This window comes from Saccopteryx leptura, chromosome 7 (genome assembly GCF_036850995.1).
Source record: "Saccopteryx leptura isolate mSacLep1 chromosome 7, mSacLep1_pri_phased_curated, whole genome shotgun sequence".
In the NCBI taxonomy this organism is placed as follows: domain Eukaryota; kingdom Metazoa; phylum Chordata; class Mammalia; order Chiroptera; family Emballonuridae; genus Saccopteryx; species Saccopteryx leptura.
In genome coordinates this window covers 8,039,757-8,064,795 of record NC_089509.1, presented here as the reverse complement: position 1 = coordinate 8,064,795, position 25,039 = coordinate 8,039,757, and the positions used below count along the sequence as shown (strand labels likewise).

The 25,039-nt window shown below is 48.3% G+C and overlaps 1 protein-coding gene across 4 annotated transcripts; it reads right to left on the bottom strand.

Moving 5' to 3' along the window:
• Positions 1-36: 36 nt before the first annotated feature.
• Positions 37-24,710, bottom strand: TMEM185B (transmembrane protein 185B). 4 transcript variants are annotated; one of them, XM_066344849.1, is made up of 3 exons: positions 23,520-24,710; positions 2,575-2,650; positions 37-146 (listed from the first exon to the last, which is right to left on the bottom strand). In XM_066344849.1, the coding sequence occupies exons 1-2, from the start codon at positions 24,218-24,220 to the stop codon at positions 2,617-2,619; spliced, it is 735 nt and encodes a 244-aa protein (XP_066200946.1). In that variant the 5' UTR covers positions 24,221-24,710; the 3' UTR covers positions 37-146; positions 2,575-2,616. The 4 variants fall into 4 exon arrangements, with proteins under 4 accessions (XP_066200946.1, XP_066200945.1, XP_066200942.1 ...); XM_066344845.1 differs by lacking the exon at positions 37-146 and adding an exon at positions 4,941-5,171 and having other exon boundaries at positions 2,587-2,650; XM_066344848.1 differs by lacking the exon at positions 37-146 and having other exon boundaries at positions 478-2,650.
• Positions 24,711-25,039: the final 329 nt, after the last annotated feature.

Below are 25,039 nucleotides of genomic sequence, written 5' to 3'. Positions count from 1 at the left end.
TCTTCAGACTCTTGGCTCCACCTAGTGGTTGTGATTGTTCACGATGCCTCTATATTGAGGCTGTCTCTGCTGGCCGAAGTTCTCTCTCTAGTATCAGGGCAAGGGTCCTTAACCTGTTAGAGAAATTGCACTTTTCTATGCATTACCTGGAAGTCAAGAATTTAGGAAGTTAATGAGGACATTATGTGGATAGATGAAGTGCTAGCTTTTTTTTTTTTTTTTTTTTTTTTACAATACTAAAGAAAAGTGTAGAACACAGGGTTTTCAAATGTTGCCCTTAACTGGACTGGCTATCTTAATACTCCAAGTTTACATCAAGGTAAGATAAACCTTAAGGAAGAACAACAGAGAAATCAGTTTTCTGTCATTTTTGCCTCTGCCTTCCCACAGGAAGCTCTGTCCTGCATCACAGCATCTCTCTTAACTTCTCTGCTGGCACGGGGGGGGGGGGGGGGGCAGGGGGCAGGGGTAGCTTAAAGAGATCCTGGAGTATTTACCATCAGGCCTCCACACCTCTTCCCCAGCCAGCCACAGACTTGGGGAAGGAAGGAGCAGCACAGCACTCTATCCCCTTTTCATACAAGCCGAATAAACCCTGAACTTGTAAATGGAAGAAAACAAAACAAAAACCACCAGAGCAGAAATAGGGAATCAGGGCAGGGGGGTGGGGGTTGTTTCTTGAACACGTGTTATGTCTGAAACTAGACACAATATACTGAAGAGCTAACATCCCACATGACATTAGGAATTTTATGTTAGCTTTAAAAAGTTCTCTAGAATTTCCTCATCACTTTTGGTCTATACAAAAAAATCCTGGATGTTAAAGTAGTAGTACATGCTCATTGTAGAAAATAGAGAAAAGTATAAAAATAAACCCCTGCAATTCCCACACCCAGAACTACACTGTAGTTTTTAATCTTCAGAATACACAAGGCAGGCCTCAGGTACTTTCAGGAACGAGAACAGTGTGGAGACCTTGGTGGTAAAGTCGTCGTTAATCCCGGTTGTCAACGACCGATGTTAAACTGGACCTCCAGGAATTCCTTAGTTCTCTGCCCTGTGCTGTGCGTGCGATCAAGTGTTCATCTGTGCTGCTCAGCACGACAGAACAGCCAGTGTGCAGTCTTTAAAACGCATGGCGTGGGCCCTGGCTGGTTGGCTCAGTGGTAGAGTGTCGGCCTGGCGTGCGGAAGTCCCGGGTTTGATTCCCGGCCAGGGCACACAGGAGAAGCGCCCATCTGCTTCTCCACCCCTCCCCTTCTCCTTCCTCTCTCTCTCTTCCCCTCCCGCAGCGAGGCTCCATTGGAGCAAAGATGGCCCGGGCGCTGGGGATGGCTCCTTGGCCTCTGCCCCAGGCGCTAGAGTGGCTCTGGTCGCAACAGCGCCCCCTGGTTGGCAGAGCGTCGCCCCCTGGTGGGCGTGCTGGGTGGATCCTGGTCGGGCGCATGTGGGAGTCTGTCTGACTGTCTCTCCCCATTTCCAGCTTCAGAAAACTACAAAAACAAACAAACAAAAAAAACCCACATGGCGTGGACCACCCTGAGCTAATCCTGGGCTCAAGGCAAACGCACACTGGGGTCTGCTGGAAAGCATAGGGATTTAAGTCTGTGCAGCTTCTCAGGGAGCTGTAGAGCTTGGAAACCACTTTTGCACAGAACAGTATTGCCAAAGGAAAGAAAGTGGCACTTCTTGCTGGCAGCCTCCCCTTAGCCTTTATGCTAAGCTTGTGAATTTCACTGGGGCACTCTTGCCAATTTTTAACTATAAAACAGATATTCTCGCAGCTGTACCTGACACCTAGAATGAGGGACTTTACCGAGGACACGTTGGACTGGACATCAAAGCTCAGGGTGCCTACAGCCTGGGTGTACTGACAGTGTCAGGCTGTTTCCCCACAGGTTGGCTAAGGCGTCATTAGCTCAGGCCTAAATTTCCCATCCAGGTTATCAAGTAGCACCATCCCATTTTAAACTTTCAAAAATTTAAGAACTAAGTTGTTGAAAATATTCTATAATTTTTATGTCTTAAGGTACCTGTATTCTTGCCGGTCCAAATATTGTTAGGGACTTTATTAAAACTCATGTGAATCTCAAGCTAAAAGGAAAGTTTGTTTCATGTTCTGACATGAGGTGGTAGGCATGGAAGTGAGTATTTTAATGAAGGATTAGTCCTGACAGATTAGGTACCTGTCAGCTATACCTTCCTGCCATGTCTGCTGCCGGTCATCCCAAAGCTGCTCTTGTTTTGCTCATGTGAGAATGGAAGGAGGAAGGGCCAGGCTGAGGCTATCTGTGAACGTGTCCGAGGGAACGGGAGAAGTCTGTCTGAGGAGAGAAGCAGGTGCAAGTCAGTGAAGGGAGCTAGCAGAGAGATTGAGAGATGATGATACTGAATAAGAAGGCAGGCTGGTTACATTGAAGTGGGAAGAGGGGCAGCTGTGGTGGCAGCTTAACAGGCTGGTGACCTCAGGACCTAGTACCTCATTACAAAAGGGTGAAATCACTGCACATCTAAATTATCCAATAAACTAAATAAAAGACTGATGCTCAGATGAGGGAAAATAGCCCGACTTACTGTTCAAAATGACTGTGAGTTGAGCAGGAAGTTTTTCTGTGTCTAGATGAGGTTCCCATGCATTAGTACAACATAGCTGAAAAGAAATAATGGCAGTTTAATTCAATTAGGAGTAATGAGGACATCTTTGAAAAGAGCAAGAGTAGTAGTTGATTTGAGCACCCCATCCAGAAAGCTGTTAGCATTCCTGCACTTGAAGCAGCTTAGGGGCGATTTATAGCTGACATAACAGACCCAGGTGGCAAGAACTAACAGGAGGCCTTTAGCCATAGGCTCACCTACTCTGTGGTTACTTTCTTTCCAGATTTTGCTTTGGTAACTCATTAAGAATAACAATGATTAAACTGTGACAATAAGCAGATTTTAGGCGGGTGCTTAGAAAGTGGTGGTACTTGTGCCCTCTTGCCATTGTCTTGTTGGTCTGTGGTGTGCTTTCTGGTGGTTTGCTGTGTGCTCTGCTCTGGGAACACTTAGCTCAGTGCCCTGGTGTAGGCCGTGTGCTGCATGCCCTGAGGGAGCAGAAGAGACTCCCTCAAACCAGTCCACTTTACAGCCCTGGGGGCAGGGAGAATGGCCTGGTGGTGAAAAAATTGGTAGATTTCAGCTTTCTGTCCTGGACTTCTCTCAGAGCTTGAAGAAGAGAAGATCCTATTTCTCACTATTTGTCAGTAGTATCGCCTTTGTGTGCACAGAAAGGTTGGTTGTTCTTTCATTCCTGCCCTTCTGGAAACACTGCTGAACAAAGAAATGATTAGGTTCCTTTGAGCCTGATAAATTTAAACTACCTTTAGCAGCTTTCCTAAAATGTTTATGTTGTTTCAAGAAAAATTATTTTTAGACATATTTCTTGCTGTCTTCTTTTGCACAATCATAGATATCCTGTGGACAATTCAGGATGAAAGCCCTGGGTTGTTACATCTTGATTGCTTGTTCTCGTGTGCCTCTCATTTCTAAATAGCACAGATGCCTCTACCTTCTCTCTTAGAAAAGCCCAGGATGAAAGCTCAGGGTCACTTCAGGGACCGTGGTAGAGCAGAATTATTTAACAGTCACTTACAAACTTTTAATATTTTTCTATAAGTGAGGGTCTTCAAAAGCAAAGCTCTTGTCTTCTCATTTAGAGCAGGGGTCAGCACACTTTCTTTAGAGAGCAGAGATGGTTAATACTTCACTGCTCAACTCTGTTGTGCAGACGCAGTCCAGGCAACAGACAATGCCCGGGCAGGGCTGTGTTTCAGGAACACTTTATTACAAAAGGAGGTGCTCATTCCTGATATCAAGCTTTGTAGAGTGGTAGAGTCAGACAGGTCTTCAGATACGTTCTTCAGCATCATCTGTCTCTTGGGGCCCCTGATGTTTCTAGACGTTGGCATCTTCACTCACAAATGGACACGATGTAGTCATGGGCCTCCAGCTCTAAGAATCTTTGTGAGGAGTCAGCAGTTTCTCATGAATCCTGCCCTCAGCCGCATAGCTGCTTAGAAAGCTGGAGTCTTCTATAGACTACAGAATGTGCATTTTGATATTATTTGTCCTTTTTTCCTATAAAAAATTTAAACTCTGGTTCTCAAATGATCAGAATAAAGTTGTAAACTTTTCCTATTATTAGCCAGAATGAGGGTATTTGTTAGGGTTAGAGAAATGTGCCCCGAGCTGAACTCTGCTGTGGTAACACGTTGGTAGAGCTGTGTGCTATTTCCAGTCCTAAGTCAGGGATGTGACGTCTCTTTATCACACTGCTTGAGACAATATTTCTGTCACTTCCAAGAATTTCTCTTTATCAGAGGTGTCTTAGCACAGATCCATTGCTCTTTTTATTTTCATACCTGGATAGGATAGATAGCTATTAGGATCTTACTATTTTGTGTTTACTTTTTGTTTGTGTAAAGCTTTGCAGTAGCTTTTAAAGTGTAATTTATTTTTATATCAAGTGCACTATTCATTTGATATGTCCACAGTTTTATATGTTAGAGGCACTGCACTGAATTGTGAATTTGTATGTTTAAGTGATAACTATAAATGTGACTGACCACAAATAAAGTTTTTGTGACACACTTAGGCTTCTATGAGCCATGTCAGCTTCTTGGAAGTGTAACACCTACTATTGGTCATCCCCCCAAGCAGTGCTGTCAGATCAGAGTTGTCCTTAGGGACATGAAGGAGTGAACAGAAGTAGCACCACAGCTTTGCATGTTCTTTTTAGTATGTTTGATATAAATTTGGGAGTAGAGGCATTTGGAAGTTTCTGAACCTCATTGGTCATACACAACATATCCTGCAAGGAACAGTGGCATTACCAAGAGCAGCCTGATATAGTAGAAGCACAGCTCCATACTTAATATCCCTGAGACAGCATAAGTGTTTACCAGATCCGTGCCTCCGTCCCTTTGCTGAAGGAATGCATTCAGAGTGCCGTACAGCCTCTGGCAGGCTCAGGGAGGCAGGTGTCCTCGTCTCTTCCCCTCAAGCACCATCCCAGGGAAGACCAGAGCTGCCAGCTGGTTTTCAGGACTGCTGGGCAAACAGACCACACCACAGGATTTCGGCCAGGCTTCTGAGGAAGTCTCATTGTTCTTCTTGCCTCTACTCTCTTCTGCCTGGAAGACAGAAAGCATTGGGCTTGGAAACCAAGGAACTTTTCGTAGGCTCTTTGGAGGTGTGCAGGGAGAGACAGGAACCTGGGCTCAGTCACCTGTGCTGGAAGCTCTCCTGAAAGGGATTATTTTGGTAATAAACAAAGCCTTGAGGCTTCTTGCAGAGGGCCCACATCGTCCTTCTCTTCCTCCAGATGTCCCTGTGTGCACTGTGGTGTCAGCCATTTCCACTGTCACCACCCTTTGTGAGATGCTTGGTAACTGTCTTTCCTGATCACAAAGCATGTGGGGCACCCAGCACAAGGCCTGCTGTGCAGTCGGTGCTCAAATATTTGCTGAATGAGCCTGACCAGGCGGTGGCGCAGTGGATAGAGCGTTGGACTGGGATGCGGAGGACCCAGGTTCCAGACCCTGAGGTCGCCAGCTTGAGCGTGGGTTCATCTGGTTTGAGCAAAAGCTCACCAGCCTGGACCCAAGGTTGCTGGCTCCAGCAAGGGGTTACTCAGTCTGCTGAAGGCCCGTGGTCAAGGCACATATGAGAAAACAATCAATGAACAACTAAGGTGTCTCAATGCGCAACGAAAAACTAATGAGTGATGCTTCTCATCTCTCCGTCCCTGTCTATCACTCTCTCTGACTCTCTCTCTGTCTCTGTAAAAAAAAAAAAAAAAAAAAAATTGCTGAATTGGCTAGGCCACCACTGTGTTCTATGGACCCTGCCAGGTCCTTAATTTTGGCTTCCCATTTTCTCCTTCCCACATGTGTGCGGTCTTACAAAAAGCCAGGAAGCCAGGCTGCCAGTGGGTGGTGAACCAAGAAGTTGCACCAGGTCTGCTTGGCACTAGTGCCTGTAATCATATCCCAAACATCAGGCATTCGTGCACACTCATCAAGTGCCCTGGTTTCCCTGGACTGAGGGTTCCTGGGACCTGGGACTTCAGTGCCAATACCAAGACAGTCCCCAACACCCAGAAACAACTTGTCACTGGATTAACAGACCCTTTTCACAATGTTGCCACATCTTTGTTAGTTACTTAGTATTTATCTTTACATTATCTTTTTATCAACTTGCTTTTACATGGCCTTATCCTAAAATGTAAATCACAGTTGTGGTGAGCTGGTTATAGTTTTGCTAATGTGCAGTAAAACACAGTTGTTAAAATGAAAAGTGGTTCGTCTGTAGATCACGTAAAGCCATCCCACACAGCCCCCAGGTGAGCTTGCCCACTTCAGAAGCCCTGTGCAGCCCTGTGCTTCCCCGGACCCTGCCCTGTTCTCCTGCTGCAGAGCTCACCCCATGTCCATTCTAGAGGTGTCAGCGCTCACTACAGTGTGTAGGTTACCTCCTGGTCTTGCCCAGATGCCAGTGAGGAACCTGTTGACAAGCCTGTGTGCGTGGGGCCGGCAGTTGACACACGGTGCTTCTGGAGCACAGCTGACACGCATCGCAGGTAGGACATGAGCCCAGGCTACCGTGGCCTGTCTGCAGCAGGAGCCAGAACAGGGCCCGGCTCCTCAGGAAGGCCAGCTGGTTTGGACTAGCCCCAGAGCCCTCTGTCAGCTTCCTGCTAAGGCAGGGTGCTGAGAGCTCTTGTCCTGAGTCCTCTGACCTCTGCCTTGACATTTCCCATCATCCAACAGCTGCCACCCCACCAGTTCCATTCCTGGGGACAGGGTAGAAAGCCCTGCCTCAGCAAAACCCACCCAAAATTTACCTCTGCAGAGCAGCATGAGAGTGAATGCATAGGGATGTGCAGTGTTCTCTGCCTTCTAGATGTGAGAGGGGCTGGGTTTCAGGTGAGCAGGTGGGTGCTAGAGCAAGGAAGTGCCCCCGCACATGTTGTACCCTATGCACCTTCCTCGTATCACCTAGCTCATCCCTGCTCCGGAGAGCTGGGAGATGGACCCAGACCGGACAGTGAGGCCTGGGTTACGATTGGCAGAGGCGGCCCATTCGGCACTGTCACGAATACCTCTACACCTGACTGGATGCCTGGAGGTCCGGTGAGCATGCTGACCTGCACAGTCCCCCTTCGCCATGGAACTGCCTGGGCCATGATGTCCTCAGTGACCACAGGGGGGCACCGCAGCACTGAAAAGACCTGGCAGGTCTAGCTAGAAAGAACATGCTCTTGTTCCAGAGGCACTCCCAGTTTGCAGGAGAGCAGCCCCTACAGGGTATGAGGCCTGCTGGGAAAGTAAGAGAGTATTATGGAATTGGGTATTGGCCCAAATGTGCTGAGGTAGAATTTATTCACCTTCAGAGAGAGGCTAACCCAACTCTAAGGGGTACCTCCTCAACAAGAAAGGGAAGCTCCCAAGACAGCTTTTTCCCCGGGCCCCCCAACACTGAGGACAGAAGAAAGTGAGGTGCCGAGGGAGCCTGGGACTTCCCCATCTCTCCCCCTGGGAGGGGCAGCTCCACCTTCAGGACTCCAGCGGTGGGAACAAAGCCAGGGCCCAAGAGAAGCAGAGGAGCCCCCAAGACCTTGGTGGTCTGCTGTCTCAGACAGACCTGTTTTTCTTGCTTAGTTCCAGGTTCCCGCAGTCTCAAGAGCAAAGCCCATTATATCTGGACAGGAGGACAGGTGGGTAGAGCTTTGCTTTTCTGACCCTAGGTACGTCAGGCCTTCAGTTGGGCAGGCAGGGATGGAGTGGCTCTAAGGTTCCAGGTTATGCTCTGCCAGGTGTCACATGTCTCTACCAGCGACCCCAAGGCTCCCTCCACCCATGCTGACAGAGGGAAGCACACTCAATTTGAATCACAGAGCTCTTTTTTTCAAGTGAGTGGAGGGGAGATAGACAGACTCCTGCATGCACCCCCACCGGGATGCAACCCCATCTAGGGCCAAAGCTTGAATCAACTGCGCCATCCTCAGCACCTAGGGCTGACACTTGGACTAACCGAGCCTCTGGCTATGAGAAGGGAAGAGGGAGGGAAGGGGGATGGGGGTGATAGAGAAGCAGATGGTCACTTCTCCTGTGTGCCCTGACTAGGAATCAAACTTGGGACATCCACACACCAGGCTTATGCTCTATCCACTGAGCCACCCGGCCAGGGCCCACAGAGCTCTTTCAAATCTAGGACTTAGGACCCAGTCACTGCCCAGTAGAGGTCCCAGCATCAGACCATGAGCCCCAAGGCTGGGGCAACCAGTGACTCAGGGTGCAGGGGAGGTTTGGGGTCATTCCCTGAACTGTGTGGAAAAGTCGGGTTCAATAAGCACCATGCAGAAACCGCAGGGAGGTGCGTCCCTTCCTTGGCTGCTGTGTTATTCTGGCGGGCATGTTGCTCTCTGTCACTGGGTCACAGGAGCAAGTGGGTCTCAGAAGGCTGTTCCTGCTCTACCCTAGACACCCAGGGGTAAGAGTGAGTCATAAGCTCACCTCTGTCCTGTCCTCGGGGAGGGGACTATGGCGGGCCCATGAAGCACAAGGAGTTTTCTTACATCTGGTCACAGATCCAAAGGGGAACTTGGTAGGCTTGAGCTCTGTATATCAGGATGCACAGGAGGCCTGAGGGCAGTCAGTGCAGGCTGGCCTGGGATCTCTCAGGTTCCTGGGACCTTCGTCTCATCTCAGGTGGCAGACGGTCCTGCAGAGGGAGGGGGTCCCCCAAGCCTCAAGACAGTAGACTGTGTTTGTCAGTGATACAGAGAGGAGGAACTCTGAGGTCACCTTTCTGAGAGAAAGCTGAGACTGGCCCAGCCTGTGAGTCAGGAATGTCCACAGAGACGTCACATTGGAAACCCAGCTGGGACCAGGTTTGGAGAGAAGCCAGGAGTCCCACCAGCCTCATCTCCTACTGTGGGTTGCCGACGCTGCCCCAAATACAGACTGTTGGGTCCCTGTCCCAGAGGACACACAGAGGGTGTGGTTTTGGACAAATTGCTTTTCCAGTGAGGAATGGGACATGTCCATGGATGTTCTCCAACCAGAGAAAGTTTTACAACATCCTGAGCTGGGCATGGCTGGCAGTGACTTCTTGCAGTCACCTGGGGCAGGAAGAGCTGGCTGCATTAACTAGTGTTTACAAATACCACAGGAAACCCAAAGTTTGTATATAATCAGCCCTTAACTAGTCAGACTTATTCCCCACATGAGACGCAAATCAGAAAGTCTTTGCCCCTCCTGCTGTGAGGACACTTCCAGGCTATTGTGTAAACCCCATAACTGCTCTCCTGCATCTGTTAGAAGTATTTTCCACTTGGATAGCACATTTCAGAATATCTGCATTATAACCAAACATGTGAGATGGGTCCCCCCACTCCCTTGTAATGAAATTCTACTGCAGCAAGTTGGTCCACAGCTTTCCAGAATTAAGAATCCCACTTCACACCTGGGTCATCAAGCCCAGTCCAGGCCCAGAGCAAGGTGTGGCCTTGACCAAATCACAGAGATGGTGGCTTCCTCCCAGGGCCTGGGGGCAGCTGATTGAGGCCCAGCCCTAGGGTTGTGGTATCTGAAGAGGACCCAGGAAGAAAGATGCATCCAGGTACTCTGAAATGAGTGATAGGTAGGTAGACCTTGGAACCAGATCCAGAGGTGGGAAGATGCTGCACCTTCAGGAAAGCGGCCCCTTCCCCATTTCAGTCTCAACCATTGGACAAGATTGGGAAGTTAAGTACATACACTTCAGTGGGGGGGTGGGGGGGTGTCTGTTTTAGTTTCTCCAAGAGTGAAGCCATTAGCCTCCACCCCTGCCCTTTGGTCTTACTTCACCCAAAGGACTGACAAAGTATTGTGTATTTCTATTCTAACCTGTCTGGGGGCTACCTAAAGGACTAATGCAAGGTGCTTGTTTTTATTTCACCTAACTCAGAACTTGGGATGACATCAATCAAAAATGCTACAAGCCTAACAATCACCAGATGCCTGGGGCAAAAGTTTACAGTTGAAACACAACAGACTACCCAAGTCAAAAATTTTCTTTGAGAAATTAGGACGTTTGAAAACAGCTATGTATACTGGTGAATGTAGATAGCTATATACACACCCAGGGAAAGATACATGGTCAGAAAAAATATAAGCTTTCACCTTGGGCTGATCCCTACACTTAGAGCCTATTTTTTACGTGTTGAAGGAACCCGCTAGCACAGAGCCATCTAAAAAGACTAGGAGTTCTTTTTACTTCTATGGGGTTTTTTGTTTATTGTTTTGTTTGCTGTTTGTTTTATTTTTATTTGGCTTTTGGCATTCAAAAATTTTTCTGTCAAAAAACAGAATTAAATATAAGTGACTACACCCAACAAGAAATACAGTCTTTGCAGTAATAGTTTTAAAAAGTTACTAAACAAATATTTATAGCTTTCAACAACTAAAAACCCAGCAAACCCTGGGGAGAGGGAGAATTTTATTTCCACAGTTACTACATTATAATATTCAAATATCCAGTTTTCAACAAAGAATCACAAGACATACAAAGAAACAGGAAAGTATAGCCTATTTGGAGAAACAAAATACATAAACAGAAACTATGAGAAACCCTGGACATCAGAATAGTAGACAAAGGTATAAAACCATTATCTTAAATATGCTCAAAGAGCTAAAATAAAACATGGAAAAAGAAAGAAATGAAGCCAGGAAAATAATGCATAAAGAAAGTGGAAATATCAATACAGAAATAGAAATTATATTTTAAAATACCAAACAATCGAGCTGAAAATGCAATAACTGAAATAAATTCACTAGAGTGGTTCAACACAAATTTAAGCAGGTACAAGAAGAAATCTATGAACTTTAAATGGACAACTGATCCTGAGTTTGAGGAATAAAAAAAAAAAGGCCCTGGCCGGTTGGCTCAGCGGTAGAGCATCGGCCTGGTGTGCGGGGGACCCGGGTTCGATTCCCGGCCAGGGCACACAGGAGAAGCGCCCATTTGCTTCTCCAACCCCCCCCTCCTTCCTCTCTGTCTCTCTCTTCCCCTCCCGCAGCCAAGGCTCCACTGGAGCAAAGATGGCCCGGGCGCTGGGGATGGCTCCTTGGCCTCTGCCCCAGGCGCTGGAGTGGCTCTGGTCGTGGCAGAGCGACGCCCCAGAGGGGCAGAGCATCGCCCCCTGGTGGGCAGAGCTTCGCCCCAGGTGGGCGTACCGGGTGGATCCCGGTCGGGCGCATGCAGGAGTCTGTCTGACTGTCTCTCCCCATTTCCGGCTTCAGAAAAATACAAAAAAAAAAAAAAAAAAGAAAGAAAAGTGAACAAATTTTAAGGGAGCTGTGGGACACTATCAACCAGACCAACATATGCATAAGATTTCCATAAGAAGAAAAGAAAGGGGCAGAAAGAATATTTGAAGAAATGGATGAAAATGACCTAACTTTGATGAAATCTTAAATCTACAAATTCAAAAAGCTCAACAAACTCTTAGTAGGATGAATTTAAAGAGACCCACACCAAGACACATTATAATCGAATGTAGCAATAGAGGCAATTTATCATGCAAAAGAGATATCAGTAAGAGTAACAGGTAATATTTCATCATAAACCATGGAAGCCAGAAGATAAAAGTATTTCATATTTAATGTGCTGAAAGAAGAACTGTTAACCAAGAATTCTATATATAGCAAAACAGCCCTTCAAAAATGAGGAAGAGCCTGACCTGTGGTGGCGCAGTGAATAAAGCTTCGACCTGGAAATGCTGAGGTCGCCGGTTCGAAACCCTGGGCTTGCCTGGTCAAAGCACATATGGGAGTTGATGCTTCCAACTCCTCCCCCCTTCTCTCTGTCTCTCTCTCCTCTCTCTCCCTCTTTGTCTCTCTCTCTCCCTCTGTCTCTCCTGTCTAAAAATGAATAAATAAAATTAAAAAAAATGTTTTTAAATGAAATAAAAACGGAAGGTGAGGGAGTTCATTACCACTAGACTTTCCCTACAATAAATGTTAAAGGTGGTCTTCAGGTAAAAAACGAAAAGATGCTAGCCTGACTGGTGGTGGTGCAGTGGATAGTGTCAACCAGGGATGATGAGGACCCAGACTTGAAACCCTGAGGTCACTGGCTTGAGTGCAGGCTCACCAGCTTGATCATGGGGTCACCAGCTTGAGTGTGGGATCATAGACATGATTCCATGATCACTGGGTTGCACCCAAAGGTTGCTGGCTTCAGCAAAGAGTCACTGGCTCAGCTGGAGTCCCCAGTCAAAGCATGTATGAAAAGCAATTAGTGAACAACCAAAGTGCCACAACTGAGAGATGCTTCTCATCTCTCACCCTTCCTCTCTCTCTCTCTCTGCTCCCCCCCGCAAAAAGATGCTAGACAGTAACCCAAAGCCCTTTGAAAAAAATAAAAGCCTCAGGTAAAGATAAATTCATGGGCAAATATAAAAGCAAGTATTATTTATAATTTTGGTTTGTAATGTAATTTTTTATTTTTTACAGGATTTAAAAGACAGACACATAAAAAATGGTTATAAATCAATATAAACCCATATTATTGGGCACCCATGGTATACACGTATAATTTGTGGCAATAACAACATAAAAGAGGGGCTGAATGGTGCTATATAAGAGCAGAGGTTTTATATGCCTGGCTGCTGGCCCATCCTCTCCTGTTCCTGACTTTTCCTCAAGGCCCCGTGGCCTTAGGATCCTCCATTGCCTGTCAGGATGGGCTCATGGCAGGTGCACGCCCTCACTGTGCAGCCTCCTTCTGCCAGTGATCCAGTCTGCAGCCCGCCCACAACCTCCTGGCCAAGCGGAATGACAACAGTCTCTAGGAAGGTTCTTCCTCCTTGAGAAAGAAACACAGGTGGACTGCTGCTCCTCTCCACTGGCCATCACCCCTGCATGTGACACCTGCAGCTGTGTCTGGGGACCCTGGGGGAAGATATCACCAGCAGTTGAGGAAGAGAATGGTACAGCGAACCAAAGGAGGTCTGCCTTCTTTGGGGAATTGTTGATTAGGGACCCTGTTCAATGATCATTCTGCCTCTGGATTTCTTGTGATGTAACTAATTGTTTAAGTCGCTATTAATTATCACCAAGGCATCCTGACTGATCTCTCCTCTTCCTCTTCATGGCCCTGGACCCTCCATATCTTCACCAGGCTAGGCCTGCTCAGGCTTGAGCAAGCCCTCCCTTTCCTCCTGGGGTAGCTCTCCGAGGCCCTGCCGGGTTTCAGGGTGTCTCTTCCTGCCCCCCCCGGCACCTGTGATACTGTATCTGTGTCACCCTCAGGCCTGGGTGCCCTGTGGATGACTGAGAATTTTTCAAGGGCAGTGGCCATGTCTCATTTGTGGTGAGCCTACTTGTATAATAGAAACACTCACTTCACTGCTTTGTCTTTCTTTTCTCTGAGTCTCCTTTACCACACACACAGAACACTTCACCTCTGACACTTCTGGTCACCAAAAGTGTGGAGATTTCTCCCCACACTGAGCAATTCTCTGCGACACCAGTTGATTGTCTATATTTCAACTCATTTCTGACTCTATCTACCAAAGAGCATTGAATCCCACAGGGCAGAGGCTGAGTCCCACGAAACCGCCTCCCCCACACCTAAGGTGCCACCTTCAAGTCCATGTCATTGGCCACGCTTTGATCAGTCAGAGATAGATGGAAGGTTCCAATAACCCCTCTCTTGGGTTCAATTAATTTACTAGAACGGCTCACAGAACTCTGGGAAACACACTTCCTAGTCTGTTCAAGGATGTGATAAAGGGCCCAGATGAGCAGCCAAATGAAGAGATGGACAGGGCAAGGTCAGGGAGGGTCCTGAGTGCAGGACTTCTGTCCCCATGGGGTATCCCCCTCCTGGTGTGTGGATGTGTTCACCAGCCTGGAAGCCCTCTGAACCCCATGCCATTGGGATTTCATGGAGGCTTCCTCATGTAGGCATGACCCATTGTTAACTGCATTTCCAGCCCCTCTCCTCTCTGTGGAGGATGAGGAAGGGGCTGAAATTTCCAAGCTTCTAATCAGGGCTGTCTTCCTGATGACCAGCCCCCATTCAGGATCCCACCCAGAGTTGCTTCATTAGAACAAGAGACATGCTCTTATCACTCAAGAATCGACAATGGATTCAGGAGCCCCGTGCCAGACACTTGGAGCAGAGGCCAATGTGTATGTTTTCTCACATCTGGTACCACCAGTGCACTCGTTACACAGTAGGTTCTCAGGAAATGTGAACTAAATGTTAGGCTTGGTCCCTGCCTCTGAGTCTTCTGTGCTTTGTGTGAGCTGTGGAGTGACCTGTGTCCCTCCCCCCCCCCCCCCAGTTATGAATTTGAAGTCCTACCTTCCAATGTGGTGGTAATTAGAAATGGGGCCTTGGGAAGGTAGGTAATTAGTTTTAAATGAGGTCATAAAGGTGGAGCCCCCATAATGAGATTAGTGCCCTTGTGGAAAATGAATTCACAGAGCCTGCTTCCTCCCGCACTCTGCCTGTGAGGACACAGAGCGGCCATCTGCGAGCCAGGGAGAGAGCTCTCACTGGAACCCGAGCATACTGGCACCTGATCTCTGCCTTCCAGCTGCCAGACTGTGAAATGTGTTTTTTCTGCTTGACCCTGTGGTGTGGGGGCATGCGATCTTCTGAGGAAGGGGCCTGCACCTTCTTCTTTTCTGGGCCTTGCCTTTCCCTGGACCCCAGGATGGGCCCAGGCCAAGGGTGGAGCACTGAGTAGCCTGCATGGCCTATTCTTTTTTTTTTTTTTTAATAAATTTTTATTAATGTTAATGGGATGACATTAATAATTCAGGGTACATATATTCAAAGAAAACATGTCTAGGTTATCTTGTCATTAAATTATGTTGCATACCCCTCACCCAGAGTCAGATTGTCCTCCGTCACCCTCTGTCTAGTTTTCTCTGTGCCCCTCCCCCTCCCCCTAACTCTCTCCCTCCCTCCCTCCTGCGTCTTCCCTCCCCCCACCCCTGGTAACCACCACTCTCTTGTCCATGTCTCTTAGTCTCGTTTTTATGTTCCACCAATGTATGGAATCATGTAGTTCTTGTTTTTTTCTGATTTACTTATTTCACTCCGTATAATGTTATCAAGATCCCACCATTTTGCTGTAAATGATCTGATGTCATCATTTCTTATGGCTGAGTAGTATTCCATAGTGTATATGTGCCACATCTTCTTTATCCAGTCTTCTATTGAAGGGCTTTTTGGTTGTTTCCATGTCTTGGCCACTGTGAACAGTGCTGCAATGAACATGGGGCTACATGTGTCTTTACGTATCAATGATTCTGAGGTTTTGGGGTATATACCCAGTAGAGGGATTGCTGGGTCATAAGGTAGTTCTATTTGCAGTTTTTTGAGGAACCACCATACTTTCCTCCATAATGGTTGTACTACTTTACATTCCCACCAACAGTGTATGAGGGTTCCTTTTTCTCCACAGCCTCTCCAACATTTGCTATTACCCGTCTTGTTGATAATAGCTAATCTAACAGGGGTGAGGTGGTATCTCATTGTAGTTTTGATTTGCATTTCTCTAATAACTAATGAAGCTGAGCATCTTTTCATATATCTGTTGGCCATTTGTATTTCTTCCTGGGAGAAGTGTCTGTTCTGCATGGCCTATTCTGAAATGCCTGCTTCTTGCCTGCTAAGGCTCCTCAAGCAGTCCGTGGATCGGGGGTAGGGGGGCTCAGAGTCATTCCAGGCAAGGCCCTGACTCCAGCTCATGACTTCTGCCTGAAGCCTCTTGGATGGAAGGTGACCACCAGAGATAATCCTAGATTGGACGTTCCAACCCTTTTGGGCCACAGCCTTGACCTGGCAGCTCTTGGGAGGGTGCTCAATGTGTTTAGACCCCTGTGAGTCAGAGCAGTCACCTGTGGGTGGGTTAGAGTCCAGCCCGGTCCTTAGGGTAAGCCAGACTAGGCTCAGCTATCCTGTCCAAGGGGACAAGAACCAGTCAGCGGCCAAGAACAAAGCGAGAGACCAAGCACAGCTGGAATGGAGAAGGGCAAGCCAGGCCTGGAGTGGAGAAAGGGCCTTATACAACATGCAAATAGTGTTCAACAAAAACAACAGCAGGAACCCTCAACCAGGGAGTCCTGTCACTAACCTTGCTGGATAGTTGGGAGGTCAGAGTTGGGGGTACAGGTCAAGGTATCAGCACTGGCTTGAGGTCATCACCATAAAGAGGAGGGGGCCCAGACTTCATGCTCACTGGTAGGCTGGCTACTCATTGGAGAGGAACTGGCCTCCTGGAAAGGTCTCACTCAGACTGGTGGCTGAGTCCTGAAACTTCCCACACTACTTGCTGCCCTTGATTAAAGCCTGGAAAAGCCAGGTCAAAATGCTCGTGTGGCCAAAGGGGAGGAGCTTCAGCCACGTATGACCTCTAGAGAATGGCTTAGACCAGGGGTCTCCAAACTACAGCCCGCGGGCCACATGCGGCCCCCTGAGGCCATTTATCCGGCCCCCGCTGCACTTCCAGAAGGGCCACCTCTTTCATTGGTGGTCAGTGAGAGGAGCACAGGATGCATCCGCACCCTGTGCTCCTGGAGTACTGTATGTGGTGGCACCGAAAGTGTGGCATCGCTCACGTACAGTACTACTTCCGGTGACGCAGGACACATGCGTCACGGCTCCTGAAGCACGTCATATCACTTGTTACGGCTAGCAGTGACAAATATGGAACCAGACATTGACCATCTCATTAGCCAAAAGCAAGCCCATAGTTCCCATTGAAATACTGGTCAGTTCGTTGATTTAAATTTGTTCTTTATTTTAAATACTGTATTTGTTCCCGTTTTTTTTGTTTTTTTACTTTAAAATAAGATATGTGCAGTGTGCAAAGGGATTTGTTCATAGTTTTTTATAGTCCGGCCCTCCAACAGTCTGAGGGACAGTGAACTGGCCCCCTGTGTAAAAAGTTTGGGGACCCCTAGCTTAGACTGAGGTGAGGCCTGAGCAAGGGAGTCAGAGTATGGAGGAATGGGAGGAGGGCTGGTGACACCAGGGGGTAGGGGGGGCTTGGTCCTTGCCCAGGGCTGTGAGGACACCAGCAGGGGTTTAGGGTAGGGCAAGAGATGTGATGGGCCATGTGATCCCAGATTCTGCACAAGAGTGTTGCTGATGTCTCAGGAGGAAGCAGGAGGCCCCGAGTGTCCCACTGCGGCTGCGGCCTGGGTGCAGGGTGAGGATGGTGACAAGGGGAGGAGCAGAGGCAAAGGCCTAGGAGGGGAGCCAGAGAGCTCTGAGCTGCTGCTGTGCAGAGGTTTCAAAACCACTTCCTCTTCCCTGTGCTTTTGTGAAGCTATTTAACAAACAGGACATCCTGCAAGCACAGAGGGTGGACTATCAGCTCTGGGGGGAGTGACTGTCCCTCATTTCCTCCTGGTAGTCAGGATCAACCACCCAGCCAGCACCAGCACCAGCACCCGCACCCTTTGAAGGACTATCTAGGGAAAATACTGTTGCCGCCACAAACAGAGGGAGGCTTATGGCCAGAACCAGGAGACCCCTAGGTCCATTTAGTTCTGGGTGAAATTAAATGACACCAGCAGGATCAGCAAAGGGCACAGGGCTCCCACTGGGTTAAATAACCCATCCAACCAAGGTGCTGGTGGAGGGCAATGGGAATGTCTTCTTCAGGGGAGAGAAGATCTCTTGCAGAAAGGATGGTGATCTATTAAGTCTTTCTTCCCTGCTATGCCATATGTATTTTAATCCACTCAATTTTAATTTTCTTTCACAAAGTATAATATAGGGCAGAAATGCCCCAAGTTTTTGGTCATAGGACCTCATTAACACTTTAAAATTGTTGAGGACATCACCTGGCCTGTGGTGGCACAGTGTATAAAGCATTGACTTGGAATGCTGAGGTTACCTGTTCGAAATCCTGGACTTGCCTGGTCAAAGCACATATGACAAGCAATCAATGAATTACTAGGGTGAAACAACTATAGGTCCATGCTTCTTGCTCCTCCCCTTCTCTCTCTGTAAAATCAATAAATAGAATCTAAAAAAAATTGTTATAGCAACATTTACCATGGTAGAAATTAAAGGCAATAACTTAAAAAATGTATTAATTCATTTAAAAATAAATCCATCACATACTCAGTTTTTATAAAATTAGCCATATTAAAAAAAAATTAGTGAGTAGAGGAGTGGCATTGGTTTGCACATTTGCAAAGCTTTGATGTCTGGCGTTAAGAGACGGCTGTTGCAATCTCTATGTGCTTGTGCATTCAATCTGTTGCAGTCTGTTGTCTTGGTTAAAGAATACCAAGAGAGTCGGCTTCCCAACAACTGTAGTTGGGGGAGAGGACTGTGAGCCCAGGGGTCTTTGGGCTGTACTTCGGAGGCATGCTGTGGTAGTTAGCTTTAATCCATACATTCCAGATTGTATGGGGAGAACCATGATAAAACTAGAGGCAGAGATACCTCCAAATGTCCCAAGTTGCGTTGGATGAAGTAGTTGATGAAGCAGCTTGGGTTGTCTCCCTTTTTCCTCTTGGAAGGGCCGGGCCACAGTTCTGTTGCAAGGCCAGTTGTAGCATGCTAGACGGGAGAGGATTTTTGATGTGTAGCATGGGAAGGATGCATGTCAGATAGCCAAGGGATTTGGTGTAGTGCGCTTGTCATTATCTTTGGTTACCCAGCATCTAGACACCCTTTCTTTCTGGGTAAATCCTCTACTGAGTGTTCTGGCTCTCTGAGAGCTAAATAAGGCAGTCATCTCCCCTCTCACATTCCAGAAGCTGCAGAAAAAATGCATTCCTGAGGCTTCCCAATCATATCCTCTTTCCTGGTACTTTCATTTTGGGCTCATGGCAGACAGCTGAGGAATAATGCAGTGGGTGTGACCCTGGTGGCACTTACTATTTAGGTGGCAGTGTCATGTGGCAGTGGTGCCACCAATCGTCCCTGGGTTTCCAGCGTGCCTGATTTTCTGGCTGCACAACTTCTCTCGACGCCTGTGCTTGCTGAACTAGATCCCAGCCTTCCTTTCAAGCCGTGCGCACCTGTTTCTCTCTGACAGTTTACTGAGTCGGGTATACCCTATGCCATCCAGAACCCTGGGGAGGGCTGGCTAGGAAGGCCTGCCTCTCCCTCATCTAGCGTGCTGCCCAGGCCTGTCTAGACTGCTTCTTCCTCATTTTCCACGGCCTCCTGCTCAGCTGGTCTCTCTGTGCCCAGTCTTGACCTTTTCAAGGCATCCTGCAAGTTCCCCAGAGGAGCCCTGGGTACAAGACTTCCATGAAGCTCTCCTGTGTGGTGCTTCCCACGCCTTTTCAGTCTACAAAGGGGTCCCATGCACGGTTTTCCTCATCTCACAGCAAACCTATCCCCTGCTCCCTCCCCAGATTCCCTTCTAATGGTTATTAAAATATTAAATAACTTCCAAAAATTATTTTGTAAAACATAGAGGGGAAATCATTCATGACTGAGCCATTTTGTGATTCCTTTCCTATCTTTAAAATTATCTTACAACATCTGTGCAGACTACAGTACTGTTCCTTGGGTGTGTACTGGCCCACCCCACTAAGGTAAGACTTGGTCTGTGCTTTGGCCAACACAGCCAGTACACTTGACACCCGTCACATGTGAGCAGGGGCTATATTTGCACTTGCAGGGTTTGGCTTAGCCTTTGTACTTGTGCTGAGAACGAATATGTCCCAGGGAATGCTACTCCTTCACCTGGGACCCAGAATAGAGTAAGAGATGCCTTGTGGAGATGTAGATCGACCCACAGCCTGTAGTGTGACCACTGCAGCCAACTTGTAGACCTGAGAGCAAGAGTTTGTAATGGTGGGCCACTGAGATTTTTTGAGGTTATTTTGTAGCAAAATGTAATATGCCATCATACAGGAGAAACTACAATTACAGAACTTGACAAATGCTAAACACTGTGAACAATCAGAAGTGCAAGGCAATTATGTATATCCCCAGGCACAGCCGGCCAGGGGTCGTCAAACTTTTTATAAAAACCGCCCACTTTTGCAGTGCTGGTGAACCTGGTCCCTACCGTGCAACCAAACAGCACCGCGATTGGCCCATCATGAAAGCTGGAACGCCCACTAGTGGGCGGTAGGGACCAGGTCTACCAGCACTGCAAAAATGGGCGGTTTTTATAAAAAGTTTGACAACCCCCGGTAGACTTTCTACAACCCGTCACTCCCACTGTTGTTACTTAATGGTCTTGAGCAGGAAAAAGTTCTGACCGGATGACCTATCTGTGTGAGAAGGCCTGTAATCACATTCCAGAGCAAGCTCACCAACACTAGGCACCTTGGGGTAGAGGAGGTATGGCAGGTCAGGTTAAGATTGTTCCAGGTCCCAATAAGCCCCTAGTCTGACACGGCGGCCAGACAGTGGGAGGAACTGGTAATCCCCACTGCTGCCCCCAAGTCTGTCCTTCAATTCCTCCAGCAACCTGCTCCTCTACTCCCAAACTTTACTGAAGAGTAGTATCTTACATACTATTTGGGGCTGGGGTGGGGGGGCATCAGGGGACACTGGGCTTCTGAAAACAAAGATGTGCCTGAAGTTCCAGGTGAACGTCACCCTGAGGCCAGCAGCATCCTTCCGTGCAGTTTGCACACCCTGCTCCTGGCTCACTACCTCCCACACGTAGGCTGCTGTGATGAGCCCTATCTTCTTAGTACTTTTAGTACTTTTAATCATACACTTTGTGCATGTGGGCAGCCACATTTCAATTGTTCTTCAGGGTATTCATACTTCCTAGCACCATGTCTGGCTCAGAGTAGGTAGGTCATCAATAAATATTTGAGAAAACGAATAGATTCTTGCTTATGAAATGTTATATCCACCACTGTTCAGGCCTGCTTCCCAAATTCTGAAAGCTGATGGAAACTGGCAGCGAGTGCATGCATGTGACCGTGGCTCAGTCTTAGCCAAGCTGCAGCCCCCTCAGGTTTGCAGGTACCGGGTCCCCAGGGTTGGATTTTGTTGCTAGCATGCCCCCCTCACCAGGTAACTTATTTCCATAATTCCTAGGGAGCCCAATTCAGATAATTTTTTTTTTACAGAGCCAGAGTCAAAGAGAGGGATAAACAGGGACAGAAACAGGAATGGAGAGGGATGAGAAGCATCAATTATCAGTTTTTCATTGCCACACCTTAGCTGCTCACTGCTTGCTTTCTCATATGTGCCTTGACCGTGGGGCTACAGCAGCCGAGTAACCCCTTGCTCAAGCCAGCGACCTTGGGTCCAAGCTGGTGAGCTTTGCTCAAACCAGATGAGCCCGCACTCAAGCTGGCAACCTCGGGGTCTCGAACCTGGGTCCTCCGCATCCCAGTCTGACGCTCTATCCACTATGCCACCGCCTGGTCAGGCCAATTCAGATCATTTTTACTAAGTTGCTAATAAAAATGAATTCCCTCCAATCTTTTCCCCCAGTAATAACATCAATACTCCTTTATATTTTAGCCTCCTTTTGAAAGTATTTACTTGGCCCTGGCCGGTTGGCTCAGCGGTAGAGCGTCGGCCTAGCGTGCGGAGGACCCGGGTTCGATTCCCGGCCAGGGCACACAGAAGAAGCGCCCATTTGCTTCTCCACCCCTCCGCTGCGCTTTCCTCTCTGTCTCTCTCTTCCCCTCCCGCAGCCAAGGCTCCATTGGAGCAAAGATGGCCCGGGCGCTGGGGATGGCTCTGTGGCCTCTGCCCCAGGCGCTAGAGTGGCTCTGGTCGCAATATGGCGACGCCCAGGATGGGCAGAGCGTCGCCCCATGGTGGGCATGCCGGGTGGATCCCGGTCGGGCGCATGCGGGAGTCTGTCTGACTGTCTCTCCCCGTTTCCAGCTTCAGAAAAATGAAAAAAAAAAAAGAAAGTATTTACTTGTTCTTAGAACATTACTCTCTCAGGATCTGGATTTGCCCTTCTGATTCCCTGGTATATCACCACTACCTACAGAAACATTATAATCATTAAAAAACAAAAATAAAACAAAACAAAAAACAACCACCCTGAACTATTATTTCCCTGTTGCTCACAGATCAAAAAATTTGGACCTTAACATACCTCACTCTGGTGTCCATTTTGGTTAAGGCCACTGGCTCAAGCTTTCCAAATGACAAGTAATACTTTATATTATGACCAACTAATACTGTTAATAGTCTTAGAAATGGACAGACCACTTGTTGTGTGGGAAAACATAAGGTGCTGTCACTTTATGACCTGGCACCACACTGGAGCATGTCACCTTTTCCCCAAGAAGGGTGGCAGACTGAGTCATCTAACATCTGAGCAGTAAAATCCTTGGGCTTGTCAATCCCTAATTTCATGCCTAGTACAGTACTTTGATAGATCCTAGACTAGGTCCATATTTAAGCAATCTTTAAGAACATCTGCAATAGACATATATCTTCACATATAAACTTAAAAAAATACTTTAATACATTGTACTGCATAGAACTAGAATTCAATATATTACATTGCTACAATATTCATATAAATATCATATATGCATGGATACAATGCATTAGAAAAGTTCATCTGTCAGGCTATCAAAGACCAGTATCAGTAAGGCCCAAAGAAAAGCTATTTTAACAGTAGGAATACTAAAAATAACAACTATGAGGTTAATAAGTAATGGCAGAGAGAATTCTTTACATTTGCTATCAATTATGTCACAACGGGCACAACCTGAAATACAATTTTTGGCTAGCAGTGTATAAAAATATTTTTTATAACAATACTTTTGATAGGTATGGTACCACCTAAAAAAAAAACCCAACAAACAAACCAAAACCCTCACTGTATAGTTATTTCATCTGGGGACCTACTAAAACTGCTGAAACAGTTCAACTTACTGCTCCCAGCTAGCTCTTTAAGCACCAACCTAGAAAGCCAGTTCTCTCACACGTCATACACCACACACGCAACCATATTCAAATGACCCCTACATCTACGGTGCACACCGATGAGTCACTGATAGGTATCAATCTCTCAACACATGAGATAACGGTGTTTGGAGTCTGTTTTCAGTTCTAGGGTGGGGATGGACAAAAAAGCAAAAATTAAGGAGGATTTTGGGTGTGTGTATATGTTTACTATTTATGGGTACTCCCCAGGACGAGTTTAATCTGGCATATCAATGTTTAACTTGGGAGGTGGGGGAACATACTTCCCAGGGCTCTGTGTGACAACTACCCTGGCCTTCTTTCCAAACACCGGAGCAATTTTAGGAGCATCCGGACCTGATGTTTCTTCAGCATCTTCGCTATCTTCATGATGTAGATCATATGAAATGTTCCCGTATTCTCTTAAAAATGGGAAAATTTCAAGCAGAAATTGACAGAAATCTCTGCGAATACCAAACCACCAATGGTTGCCCCCTTTTCGCCTAAATGTGGTGGCCATTAAAGTTATTAATGAAACCCAGAGGGGGACAAATATGGAGATGTAAGAGAACATATTGTGGCCATCCAACCTGTGAACCAGCAGAACTTCAAAGGTGAGCAGGGGCACGACAATCGTTATCCAGATGATTGCCATGGTCACGTGTGTTCTTCGCTGTTCGGCAACCATATCCAGGGACCGCAGGGACAGGAGGGACCAGACGATGTAATAGAGGACGACCAGGCAGAGGAACGACATGAGGATCCAGAGGGGCACGAAGACCACTAGCCACGGCCAGTGGATAATCCTGTCCAGCCTTAGGGCAATGAAGATGAACTGCAGGATGTTGACAGAGCACAGGATCTCCAGCTCAAGTGATCTATCATGCCGAAAGCCCCACACGCAGGCAGCCACGGACACGGGGGATACGAAGAAGAGTGGCATGAAGACCAGCAGCCAGAAGTGGGCCCCCCTCTCCACCCTATCGCAGACCAGGACTTCGAACGTGAGCAGCAGCAGGTGGATGCCTACAGCGATCAACATGGCTTTGAACTCCATGCAGGTCTCTCCCTCCATGCGGTAGCGCGGGTTTCGGGCCCAAACGCCTGCACCCACCAAGGCGCCCACGATGACAAGGAGCTTCCACAGCCATATTGGGGAGAAGACGGCCCAGCAGCTCCACTGAATGATGCCGTCCAGGCGGAGGGGCAGCAGCACAGAGAAGAGCAGCAGGCAGGCATAGATGAGGAACTTACTCGGGTTGAAGTCCTGGAATAGACCCCTGGGGTTCATGGCTAAGCCGCTGCTTGCCCACCGGGGCCTGCTGCTCAGCCCCGCGCGGCAGGCGCTGAGTCTCCCACACTTCCCGGGCGCACCGCCTTCCCCGGCCAGCCAGTGTCGCCTCCAGGTGTACACCGGCTCCCGCAGGCCAGACAGAGGCTACCACCCTCTGAACCAAGAAGATGGAGCACGTGCGCGCGCGGTCACATGGGCCGGAAACGTGGTGGATCGTGGCGCGCACGCCCTCGGGATGCCCGGGACCCGCGGGCTTGCGGTGGCGCGGAGTCTGCACAGGGCGCTGCTTCCGCCCGCTGTTGCCCGCCTTCACTCCATACCTACTTTAAAGGCAGTCACTGCGTGTGGCGCCGGCAGGGAAGGAGCCAGCCCACTCGGGGCCTGGAACGCAGCTGACTCCCTAGCCGGCCCGTTGGGAACCTGCGGACCACGACCTCGGGCGAGCGCTTCCTGGCAGAGCCGGGCGCAGGGAGGCGGGAGTGAGCTCACATCCTCCCGGCCATCCTTGGGGCGGGGCTTGGGCGGGCGGGGGCGGGGCCAAGGCGTACCGGAAGCCAGTGGAGGCGCGGCCCAGGGCGTCCTCCCGCCCACCCATTGGTTCGGACACCCGCGCCGCTAGTGCGGGGGGAGCAGAGGGGCGACGCCGTAGGCATCGGTCGGAGTAGAGTGGGAGTCTGTGAGCGAGGGAGTGGGTGGGGTGACTGGGAATGTGTAGGGCTCAGTGTCTGTGAAGGTGCGCGCGAGTGAGGCGGGCGGTTTGTTCCTGGGCGGAGGAGGGAGGCCCATGTGTGGAGTCAATGCACCGGGTAAGGTGGG

Bases quoted from the DNA above. Each gene is read 5' to 3' on its own strand.
- TMEM185B (XM_066344845.1), bottom strand. From the start codon at position 24,220: ATGAACCCCAGGGGTCTATTCCAGGACTTCAACCCGAGTAAGTTCCTC. The intron at 5,172-23,519 runs GTTGGATGGCCA...TCTGTCTTCCAG, and splicing joins GAAGTTCTGCTGGTTCACAG to GCAGAAGAGAGTAGAGGCAA.